Genomic DNA, 12,363 nt, shown 5'->3' with positions numbered 1-12,363 from the left:
TGGTTTGGTTTGATTCAGTGATGGCATTCAGAAAGATGTTTCTGTTGCCTGGCCTGACACATGGTTACTCTGTGCAGCCTTGCTCATGGGTAGAAAGCCAGCATTGTTTGGAGGATGCTCTGGGCATTGTTGAAAGGAAGGTAATTTCCATGCCTTGACTCCCTCTTGCTTACTTTGAATTGATACAATTTCCTTGGTTTTTATTTAAATTTCCATGCCACTGATGTGTCTCCTAGATCTGTCATGGCAGCTGTCAGTGACGTGGAGGCTGAGGTGAGTTGCTGAGTCTGGGATGCTGCATGAACTCTCCCGTTTTCCAGTGCAAGAATGTGCCATTCCTCCAGGGTCACAAAGCACAAACAGTAAAAGGGGAGATAATTGCTCCTCTTATATTCATTAGCTCTTAACAGATTCTTTAATTGTGAGTGTGCTTCCTCATCTTCCGGTAGTTGTCATAAAAACCTAGACCTCTTTTGTAAATGTCAGGAAGAGACATTGTGTGGACTTCTCAGCATTTGGGTTGGTGGTAGTTACACCTCGTACTTGGAAAATTACTCATGATTATGTTTTGGCCCACTAAATAAATTTCTGTCAGGGCCTCCAAATGAGTACTTAGTGCTTCTTAGTGACAGAAACATTAGAACCATGGTCTATTGCTTTAGTTTTTGCCTTTTCTTATCTTTTCTTGGTGATAAAAGTCATTTTTGAGAGGGGCATATTTCAGACAACAATCCTTTGGATTTTTGTTCTAGGCATATTTTTACAGTATAAAATGCTAGATTGTGAGCTTCTATGTATTTTCCACACAAGGAACTTGAGCGTAATTGAGTTGATGGGATGAAAGAGTCTTGCTAACATGGTTCATGTACTACTTTTTGTAAAACTAGTGGCTAGTTTCTTAGCTGGCATCAGATTTTAGCATAGGTACTAACACTGGTTAGTGCCCAGGCTTGTCATAACTTCATGAAAGTCACAATTTCTTTTTCTCTTCAGTGGCGTTCCCAGAGCTAGATTCTAAAGACTCTTTAATGCCATCTATTGGTGGGTGGTGGCCACTTCATGGGATTTCCAGTGGGCGGGGAAGTTGTCCAGAATCTCTTTTCTATTTGTCACCCTGTAGAGAAAGCAGATCTCTGTTAGGTGACTTACTGTCTGAGAGGCAGACAATGTGAGAAGCTGAAACCTACTCCAGACCCTGGTGCAGGACTGGTCGGCGTGTTGAGTGCCACTGCAGTGCTTTGGTCTGTCACGCCCTGAAGCTTAGAATCTCACCCACTGCACAACTCCGTTGAAAATGTTTCTGGTGGGAAGTTTCTACAGGACTGACTTTTCAGTTTTACTCTTAGGGTTCCACTGGATTTGGTTTTTAAAGAAATGAGCTGTATAGCATTGTAGGATGTGATTGCTTCATATATTTTTCTTTTTTCCTTGAAAGAAGAAAGACATGATTCTCGCCTCACAGAGTCATTCACTCTCCCTTCCCAACCTTCATCTTTGCCAGGATTTGGGGAGATTCTGGCAGTTTGCAGTTGGTATTGGGTAACCTGAAATTGAGAAACGTCTGGGGTTTTTGTTGAAATAATATTTTAAAGACAAAATTGGCAATTTCATCTCGAGAGAGTGGAAAGACAGATTAACATTTTAACTGGCTCTTCGAGACTTTTAAAACTGAATGTACTTTAGATAATTTGTTCACACCTTGTAAGTACAATAATGTATTAGTAATTTCTTGGGCCGGATTCTTAAAATACTTAACTTCCGTATGTTGTTCTTCTGACTCTTGTTATCCTTGTTCACTTCTGCTGTAAGATAGATTTTGCTCAAGACTGACCTGCCAGGACAGTGTTTGCGTAGAAGAGCATTTGCAGTAGTTAGATCCGCGATACGAAGAGAGTTGGGCTGCCTAGGGGTGGCAAAGCAGGCCGCTTTCTGTAGGTGGTAAACTATAGCACATGCGACATTGGTGACTGACAGAACAAAAGGGCTTTGTTGCCGCCTTATTGTTGATTAATGATGATTCCTCTCAAATTTGACATGGTTGCTTTCCAGAACACAGAAGAAGTCAGTGTCAAATATTACCTTGTTCATGACAGAGTCGTGATTTCCAGGCAGACTTGGTTCTTTGACATTTTAAGATGCTGCATAAGCTTTTTAAAAAACATAGTTGCATAATTTTTAATTAATTGAATCAAAAGCTTGACTGCATATGACTTTTCTTACTGTGGGTGGGATCTCACCATCCCCCAGACACGTATTTGCCTGGGTAATGTTGTCCTTGGGAAGATGCCACTTGGAGCTTCTAGATGTTTAGGGCTGTGAGTGACTTTCGATATTCTCCTCACTCTCCTCTAATCTTCTCCCTGAGTGAAGGAAGATGAAGGCTCAGTTTCCCTCCGGTGTCTGTTTCCCAGTGCCTGAGTTCTGAGGGAGCGCACTGTCGGTGAGCCACTGGAAGCTCTTCTTGAGTGGTGGTGATGTTTGGGTGTGCAGTGCTGGACCCAGCGTGTTGATGGGTAGAGCCGATGAATATATTTACAACTAGTTCTGTTACTGTTGCTAAGGGGTTCTGAAGGAGGTTAGTGTGTTTCCCTGAGTGGTTCATTCCTAATTGGCAGGATTAAGCTTTAAGGCAGGAGAGTATAGATACTATTGTTACTATTTAGTAATTTAAGGGAATTGTGGGACGACTTTTGGAATTGTTCCATCTTTTAAAAGAGTTTATATGTTTTAATTTTTCCACCGCTATCTTTTAGAGGGCAACACATATACTTATCTCTAAATCTGAAAGTTGTCATATTTGCTGTTTTGCCTGACAACCTGTAGGGAGAAAGTTGGTACTAGGAATCTTTAGCTTTGCATCACAGGCATTTTGGAGAGTTAGGGTCTAATTTTCTGCTTGGCACAGGCCAAAAAGATCAGTATTTCTCATCTAGAACTATGAACTCATAGATCCAAAAGGAATAATTACAGGAATTACTATCTTCAAGTTTTGTAGATGAAGACATGCAAGACTGACCTGGAAGGAACCCCACTTTTATCCTTTTTGTAGCCCCCCCTTTTTAATGAGGAAATGGAGGCCCAGCTTGCCCTGGATTACAAGTTAGTTGAACTAAAGCCCAGGTTTGTGTTAGCACTTCTTTTCGTCTCTGACCAAGCCAAACTTCGAAAGATTCATCTTGAGGGGATTCAACCAAAACAAAGTTCCTTTAGGTAAACCTGGTTAATAGCAAACTTCTACTCTAAATAGCTGCCTATGTAATTTAATTAAGACAAGTGCTGCAAATATTTAACATCCTGCGGTTTTTAGCATAAACAAACTATTTCATCTGTTTATATGTAAAGCAAGAAATGAGGCCTCTGAATCAGTGCGGCCAGCTCTCCAAAAATACCATGAAGCAGGCAGTCTTTGTAGCAAACCTCTTCTCTTGGAGCCAGCCAACCTCCCTTTTCTGTCACTGTGTGATGTCCTCACAACCTGGTTACACAAACACTGGTGGAAATTCTGGAGAGGGTGGGACATGAGCATAGAAGGTTATAGTCTTTTGCCAGGATTTCTTGTTATGGAGTTGAGTATGAGTTGGTCTCTGCTAGCCTCTGGGTTCACTTGAGGATGTGTTTATTTTCTCTTTACTCTACAGGATGTTTACAGCCATCCTGTGTGGTTTGCCTGCAACTGCACTTGCATTTGAATTTGGTGGGCATCTTGCCCTGAGCAGGGGATATCCCCTGCCTGACCCCCCACAATCTCCAACACACACACACACACGCACACTTGCACACGCGCGGGCGCGCACACACACACTACACACTCTCTTGTTTCTTTGAGTAGCTGCCAGGTTTGTAGTGTGTGTGTCTGGGGGTAGAATAGAGTGGGTAATTATTTTGGGGGTGGAAACACAGGAAATTTTTTTTGAATAGGCCTTTCAGCAAGCTGGCAAAGCTTCAGGGCTGGCTCCCACACCGGCACAAAGAGCGCAGCCATGCTGGTCATTTTGCATTTGCCAGACACTACATGTCTTATTTTTTGAATGAACAGACCCTCCCTTCCCACCCATTCCTTGCTCTTTGTTTAGAATTGAGATGTAATCTAAATAATTGGATTTACCAGCTTAGGTTTTTAATATTGGAAAATTGAGTTAATAAAATGGTGTTTTGGCATACACGCCCCTCCCTGAGGGACCAGCTGAGCATTTCTTTAAATTGCCTCGTGCCCCTTGCTCCTGCTTTCGCCATTCGAATTGTGTGCGTACATACACTGTGTTCTCCTTGGGTTTGTAAACTACCAGAAATCCTGGACAGAAATGGAATTAACCTAGAAATTGCTGTTGTGCCATGTTTAGAGCGGCCCTAAAGATTGCACAGATAGCAATATGCTGGTTAAGTCTCTCCTGTTGATACCGTTAGAGGAAGCCTGGAGAAACAGTGCCACCCTCTTCTGAGGCTTCCAATGGCTGCGTGCCCAGGAAGCTCCTAAATGCATGCTTTGGGGAGGACAGGAGGGGGCACAGGGAGGGTATTATACAACAAAGAATATTTGGCATAGGACTTTGTCAGCTCATCAGCGGAGTTTCTTTAGAAGCACTGTCTTGCAATTCATTTGTTAACTTTCAAAATAATCTACTGTTTGTTTTGGTGTGCTTCTTTGTTTCCATAAAGGGTGCTATACTGTTTTTTCCCTAACCTAAATATGAAACATATTTGAAGACCTATTTGGGTAGAATTTTAAGTGAGCAAGCAAAACATTCTTTGGGGTGCAGTCCATGCCAGCCAACCCCAAATGAGAGAAGGCTCAGGATAAACAGAATGCCTCCTCCTGTGTACCTTAGAGGGGGAAGGGATAAGAGGAAGAATATGGACCTTCCACCTGGGAGCTCATACAGCTTGATAAAAAAAATACAAATAATCTCTGATATATGGTAGTCCTGTGTGCATGGTTTTGAGGCAGGACTATCTTGGTTCCAGCAGATTGTGGCCCCTGGGCACTTGTGCTGTGTGAGGGCACATGGAATGCAGTGGCGTGACCTGGGTGCCCAGGGATGTGATGGCACCTTGTGGCGCATGGTGCTTTAAAGCCAGAACCAGCCTGATTTGTCTTTTGTTAGATGATGCTGATAATGGGTAAGTGGCTCAGCAAATTCTTATTAAGTGTTGAGCGTGGTGATGCTAGAAATTGTGGTCACATGGACAGATGCTTAGTAGATTCCTGTGGAAAGTGAGTTCTAGTCGACCTTTGAGTAGACTTACACTGGAATGGCCAGTAACTTTACCTGGGGCAGAACCACTTGCTTCTTTTCCCGTTGCTGTTGGATCTGTTTCAGATCTATCCAGCTATCTCCCTGGCATCTCTGGATTGCCGTTCAGTCTGTCTCTGCTCAAAAAAGGTTCATGTGTTTAATTGTATGATTCCTAAAGAAAGAATGATGAATTGTGTAGTTCATACATAATACAGCAGCATAGTGTTTCTGCTGTTCCTTCCCTGCATTTAGGGAGGATTGTCCTCTGTATACAGTGACACCTGTGTGCTGAGGAGACTGCAGTAGAGCCCATTCTGGAGGCCCACAGTGGGGCAGAGGAGTGGAATTGGGGTTGAGTGTTAGGTCACAGGGCTGTTCTACTTTAGGATGGCTCAGTCTCTGAGCAGGGGACTTTTCAACAGCCACATGAAGAAGTGACTTCCATAAAAAGTAACAGACCTGTAATAATCCCCTCACTGGATGACGGGAGGAAGCCAGCCGTGGTAAGATGCAGGAGAAGAGCATTCTAGATGGAGAGAGCAGCATCCAGTAAGCAAGGTCTCCTCCCCCCATTGCCTCTATCTTAGGGCATTTATTTCTACATATAGTGAAACTGTGGGAAAAGATCAGTAAATTGACTTTCATTTCCCCCATTTTGGGCATTTTAGCTTAAATGGGATTCACACCAGTATGGCTGCTATTTGTTGTGACTGAATTGCCTTGTGGCGCCTGGACCCAAGAGTTTCTAGAGAAGGGGCATGCTAGATGGCCTTGCCCATGGTGAGGCTATGCCTCACCTCTCACCTGGATGCAGCGTGGCTTGATAGAGAAAACTCTAACCTGAGGACCCAAAGTTTGACTTCTGGTCTTGTTGGTTCTTCCATCCATGCTGTGTGACCCTTGGCAGCTCTCACCCTGCTCGCAGTTGATTCGTCTTTGCAGTGAGGATGATCTTTTTAAGATCCCTCAAAAAAGTAAAGCCATTAGCTTTTAAAATTTGTCTCAAACACCAAACAGAAATAGCAGACCATATCTCTATTCTGAGAGCTTGCCGTTTGAGTTTCTTAGTCCTTTAATTCACAGCATGCATTTACATCAGGTAAGGTGAGTGGCAGCAATGATTTGATCTGAAACCACTTGCCCCCAACCCTAGATTTTAACGTACTGTAAAGAAAATGTTACCGTCGATGTATTTTCCATATATAAATAAGTTTATTCATTTCTTCCTCAGTTGATTTAAGTTTATTGGATCTGTTTAACTAGGCTTGCTGGAGAGTTTGATTTAACAGGCTTTGTTGATGTAGAGGTTCACCCAGGGTTCCTAGAATGAAGGATTCCCTCTGTAAGGGAAACTCTTTCCTCGATCAGTTAATAAAATACAGACACGGAAGTGCTCTAGTTGATACTTCTGTGGTTTCCATGAGGGACAAACACCTTCTGTATCTTCTGTATTCTGGCATTTCTGTGTATTACCAATGGCCAGTACTGGCTAGCTTGGCTAAATGGCAAGGCCAAAAAGGCTTGGGAAACCCCCCACATTCTGTTTTCCCTTAACAGCAGGAACCCCATGCTCTCCCTACTCCCACCCCCAAGGTGACTCTGAACCTCTTTAGTTCAAACAATCACTATTTTCTTGTTAAGGCATTTTGCTCTAGTAATGTAACAGAAGATGTTGTTTCTGGTTAAAACGTCCGTCAGCTATTGGAAGGGGTGGACGAAGTAAATGCTGCAGTAGGTGGATGGACCACCTTGCTTGCTCACTGCTGAGGACCAGCAGTTGAATGCAGACCCTCCCAGTGGCACACCCCCCACCCCCCCACCTCTTCACCCTTTGGTTGGGGTCTGGTCTGGCCTGCGCCTCAGCTCCACCCGCTAACCTGCTTCTTCCAACATCTCCACATGCGGATATTCTGGTTCTTCACCACATCTGGATCCCTTGCCCTGCCCCGAAGCGTGCCCCCCCCCCCCAATTTAAAATGGCATACACTCATTTCCTTGTATCCAACATTCTAGAATGAATCACCTATCCCTCAAACATGCCTGCATGCTACGAGCGCTTAACTCCTCGGATTTGGCCTCTCAGTTGTGTCGTTCAGACTCTTGTGTGGGGCCAGCAGAGCCGAGCCAACACCTTTGTAATCCCCTGGGACCCTGCAGGATGAAAAGCCAAACCGCAGACCTGCCCTTCCTGCGAAGCGCGGATTCTTCTGGTCTCTTTAAAAAAGATAGTGGTTTGTCGTGTTCTTTAGTTCCTGCTTTCATCTGGGTCTCGCAAATACTTAATCACTTGGGAGCTTGGCTTATTCCTCTGAGGGGTAATTTATTTTACTGCCACTTTTTAATCTGTTACTGCCTTCTTTTTAAGTCTCCCTGAGAAAGTCATCAGGCAGAAAGTGCCTTTTATTTGAACAATGGTAAGAGCAGTTTATCTTGGAGGTCCTGAAATTGTAGAATATTTTCCCGTGTCCCGCTCCATCGTCTGTGCTTCATCTGTGTTTGTGTGTTTGTTTTCCTTTATGGCTGCGCCGCCTTCTTATAATGTGTGGCATTTGTTGTTGCTGACTTTTGAAAAGCAATAAACACTGAGCATCCTGTTCCCATGCCCGCAGTATTTCTGTAAAATTCCTTTAATGTTCGCTATGAGTTGTATCCATTTAAATGAAGATTGTAAACATTATAAAATTGCCCAAAAAACACTTTTTAGTAGAATAAAATGAGTTTTCTTTTCACAGAGAGAGAAGGTTGATGGAGAGAAATTAGGTTAGAAGAGGAGGATGGCTCTGCTGGGGTCCATCTGCTCTGGTGGTGGCCTTGCATTGCAGGGTGTGCCTTGTTGGGATGCGGTTTTCTATTTAGCCTTGTCTGTCCCTTCTTCGAAGCCATGCTGTTCAACTTGTGGGCTGCTGCCTGGTGCCACCGAATACAGAAATTGAGAGTGAGCTTTTTAGAAGCTTAAAGCAGTTTGATAGAGTGATTTTATGTCTGTTGAATCTAGTAAAACATTTGAGTTCGTATTTTATGTCTTTTATTTCATTTTTACCCTGGTTTAATTATGTTATAAAAATACCCATTTGCAATAGGTAGAAAATTGAAAGCTGAAAAAATAACCAAACACAAAGCTGATCCTCATCCCACAGAGTTTGAGAAGCAACACTTTAAAGGCTCAGTGCCACCCCTCTACCCCTCGGATTTGATTCTTCAGTATCCCCCTTTGCGGGTCACTCCTGGGCTGAGTGGGTTATTCCACACACACTTCTGGTCTGTCTCATCAGTTGGTTGCAAAAAAAGCTGTTTGTTTCCCGTTACATGAGGACAGTGGCATTGCCTTATTCCCTTACCATTTATAACGTTTGGGCAATTCTGTTAAACTTATTTAGCTTTCCACAGATACCTCGTTAATGTGGCTGTTTCATTTTGGTTATTCCTGGGTTCTAAAGTGCTTTTGATTAGCTGTAATGTTTCTAGATTTTAAGGATTGACGTTTACCCAGTAAATAAGTAGTGGTCATGAGGTCTCCCTTATGATCCAATGTCAATTTGTATTGGGAATATGATCTATATGGTAGTATTTTTGGTGGGTGGTAGGAGAGGCAGAAGAAGAGACTGGTCAGGACACGGGAGGTTAAAGTTAGAGGTGCTAGTTTTTACAAAGCAGAAAATCGTGGTGTGTGTTGTTTGCTGTAGTATTTTGTTAAATACTAGGATGTTAATTTAAAATGCTATATATTTTGAGCATCAGCAGTTTTGGATACTATGATTACTATTTTTAATAATTCCAACAATAGTTAAGGGAAGGCTTGTTCATGCTTTACAAATGTATCTGATTTCTTTTAATTTCTTATGTAGTACTCAAAGCAACCTTGAGTTGGGGTGGCATTATCGGTCCCACACGGTGCTTGATTCTAATTTGGGATTCTGATGAGATCTCTGTAAAGCTCTGTGCTGCAGGGCTGCTTTTTGGTTCATCTTTGTTTGTCCCCCCCCCCCCCGAAATACTGTTTCTTGAGCATCTATAATGAGCAGGCTAGGGTGTACACACACAGGTTCTCACCCTCAGTGGTGCTCGCTTCTATTATGGATTGAGAGCCTTACAATTAAATAAATTGCTCATATGAGACAATTTATGGTAAATCTAAGGTTAGTTATACATAAAGAAGAAATATGTTAGGATACTTACTCATGTAGAGAAAGGGAAATTAACTATTAGCTATGGTGTTCAGAAACTCATAAAGAAACTTTTGCAAGATTCATTAGTATTCAAATTGATAGAAATGTCTTACATGTGAGATTTAGTAAATGAAAGATGTCTCGTTAAGGAAAGTTATGATGTGTGGACACGAAGTGGGTAAGTTAGGTCACTGTCGAGGTAGGATTTTCACTGGGAAGAGGCCTGAAAGGTAGATTAAGGCCAGCTTTTTGAATCCCTAACTAAGGAGTCTGACTTTACCCTATAGGCAGAGGGTAATCCATAATTTGGTGAGGGTGGAGGGGTTTTAGATAGACTTCAGAAAAAGTTTTTTTCTGCATTACACGCTTTAATTAGTGTAGTGAACCTGTGTGGCTGAATTGGAGTCAGAAGAGATTAGAGGTGTGAGGTATAAGACTGGGTCAGTGATGGATGCGCAGGAAAAGGTGGATTGGTTGTAAGGACACAGTATGAAGGGAATCATGTGTATATTTGAGATCGTCTCATGTTAAAGCATAGAATACTGTATAAATGTGGTTGGATGACTTGCGTTTTCCTCCTTACTATGGGCTAAATCAGAAGTACACATAAGCCATTAAACCTATGTCATCAATCACCACATGTGGTTTTTGAAATACACAGGGTCACAAATGGTTTGTGCTCAGGCATGTGCTGGTACACACACATATACACAATGCCCATGGTGTGTATTTTATATCAGTGTATAAAACACAGCCCTTCAACCAAATTTATTGCCCTTTAAAGCAAGCCTGTGGTTTTTGAGAATGTGAGAGATATAGAACCTTAATTAGAAAGAGTTTGCTTGAAATAGGGTCTTTTTTTCCCTTTTCTGTCATGATTTTATTGCCGGACATAGATCTATATCCTCCGATCTCTGCTTAATTTATTTTTAATTTTCTTCTGCTTTTACAGGCCCAGGCTGCAAGCACAAAGGAAGTTTGCTCAATCTCAGCCGAACAGTCCCAGCACAACTCCAGTAAAGATAGTGGAGCCATTGCTACCCCCTCCAGCTACTCAAATTTCTGACCTCTCTAAAAGGAAGCCTAAGACAGAAGATTTTCTTACTTTTCTCTGCCTTCGAGGTAAGACTGTGTTGCCGATCAGTTTGGAAGGAACAGCCTATTTGAAAGGAAAAGGAGTGACATTGCACATAGGGATAGATGTTAGCTTTGGTGTCTGTGTGTCCAGCCTGGTTTGAGGGAGAGTTTCAAGTGAGAAATCCCCCTGAGAGGGTACTTGAGTCTTCATACTTCTACTTCTATTTTCATTTGACTCTTCAATCTCCTTTCTTGGCTTCTCAATTCACAATTTCACGGTTTATAGTTTCTAGTTTTAATTTTTATAATTTGACTTTTTCCTGTCACCCTTCTAAGACCCCTACCACCTCTCCCATCGCCATGACACACATGCCCTGCTGACTTGTTTATTGGGTTTTTTTTTTGGCAGAGGAGTTGTGGATGAGTATGAAGTTTCGTTTGCTTGCCTTTCCTAAGTGTCCTAAGTGTCGAGAAGCCACTCTGACGGAGGGGCCTCTTTCTCCCAGCCCTATATTATGTAGGAAAAAGAGTTGTTGTTCTTTCCAAGTGTAGTTAACAGTGAAAATATTGGTCCATATATGTGACCAGGACCAATAGTGCAAGGTGAGGTAAAATTTTGTAATACAGTATGGGTTTGGATTTACATGGCCTTATTTGGGAAAGTATTTACTACAGGAACTAAGTTTTCTAACAGTTGTGAAGGAAGAACACAAAAGTTTGTCAAAGAAATTGAAGAGCTTATGGCAATGGTAAATGGAGAGGAGTGTTAGAATGCATGAACTTGGAGAGTTCCTTTGCTGAGGTTGGTTGAGGGAAGGTGAGCAGCAGGAGAGGGTCTTTGCTATTGGTCACTGCTTGGGTGCAGGGGGTGGGCTTGAGGTTCAGGGTTATGTACTTTAAGAAAAAAAAATTTTTTTGAAGTAATTTACAGCATGATGTAAGTATGGTACAAAGAGTTTTTTTCCTAAACTATTCAAGAGATCATTTCCACCTGATGCCCCCTCACTCCTTAACGCAGTGTGTATCTTCTTTAAGGACATTCTCCTATAACCATCAAAAATAGGACATTTGCAGTGATAGTACAGTCTAATCCTCAACCCCCCATCTCAGATTGCTTCAAATGTCTTAGTGAGTTTAGAGCAGAAGGATCCCGTTCAGCCTTGGGTGTTATCTTTAGTTGTTGTCCGTTGTTGCTTATTCTGGAACAGTTTCTCAGTCTTTGTCTTTCTGACCTTAACACTTGAAGATAATGGCCAGTTATTTTGTAGAATGGCCCTCAATTTGGGTTGCCTGGTGTTTCCTCATGAGTAGATTCAGGTTTTGCATCTGGGGAAGAATATCACAGAATTCATTGTGTCTTGTTGGGTGGTGCAAAATTTGTCCATCCTTTTCTTGATAGTGTTCCTATTGATCGCTCGATTAAGGTGGGTCTGTCAGGATTCTCCATTGTAAAGTTACCCTTTTCTGCCTTTGTAATTTATAACTATTTTGTTGGGAGGTTCTTTGAAACTCCATATTCCATTTCTCGTCAATCTCAATTTACCCATTTTTTGGGTATCTGTATGTTCTCATTTACTATTTTATTCAAAGGGTTATAATCTATTACTATCATTTATTTTGAAGTTTAGATCATCCCAGATTTTATCAGTGGATCCCCTTCAGGGTAGCCTCTTTGTCGTTTTGACATGTCCCTGTCATCCTTCCAGCCATGCTTCCTGGCACAACATGTTCCAGGCTCATCTTGTACATTCCCTCCCTCAGCCCTGGAATCACCCAGTTCTCTAAGAACCCTTGTCTTTTTAAATGACAGCTACTACTTAGAAGCCACGATCTGGGCCTGAGATGTGCTCATATGTATTGGAATGTCATTTCTCCTAGGCACTCTA

At 42.2% G+C, this 12,363-nt stretch overlaps 1 protein-coding gene across 6 annotated transcripts in view; it reads left to right on the top strand.

Moving 5' to 3' along the window:
- Positions 1-12,363, top strand: part of JARID2 (jumonji and AT-rich interaction domain containing 2) — a 253,268-nt gene that overhangs the window by 170,442 nt on the left and 70,463 nt on the right. For all 6 annotated transcript variants that reach the window (XM_070515606.1, XM_014849531.3, XM_070515607.1 and 3 more), the window contains one exon: positions 10,353-10,522. Coding sequence is in view for 1 of the 6 variants with exons in the window: in XM_014849531.3 (XP_014705017.3) it covers positions 10,353-10,522 (170 nt within the window). In the remaining 5 variants the exon portion in view is untranslated. The remainder of the gene's footprint in view (positions 1-10,352; positions 10,523-12,363) is intronic.

The sequence above is a fragment of the Equus asinus genome, chromosome 8 (assembly GCF_041296235.1).
Source record: "Equus asinus isolate D_3611 breed Donkey chromosome 8, EquAss-T2T_v2, whole genome shotgun sequence".
Classification (NCBI taxonomy): domain Eukaryota; kingdom Metazoa; phylum Chordata; class Mammalia; order Perissodactyla; family Equidae; genus Equus; species Equus asinus.
The sequence above is the reverse complement of the archived record's forward strand: the minus strand, read 5'-3'. Positions and strand labels throughout refer to the sequence as shown.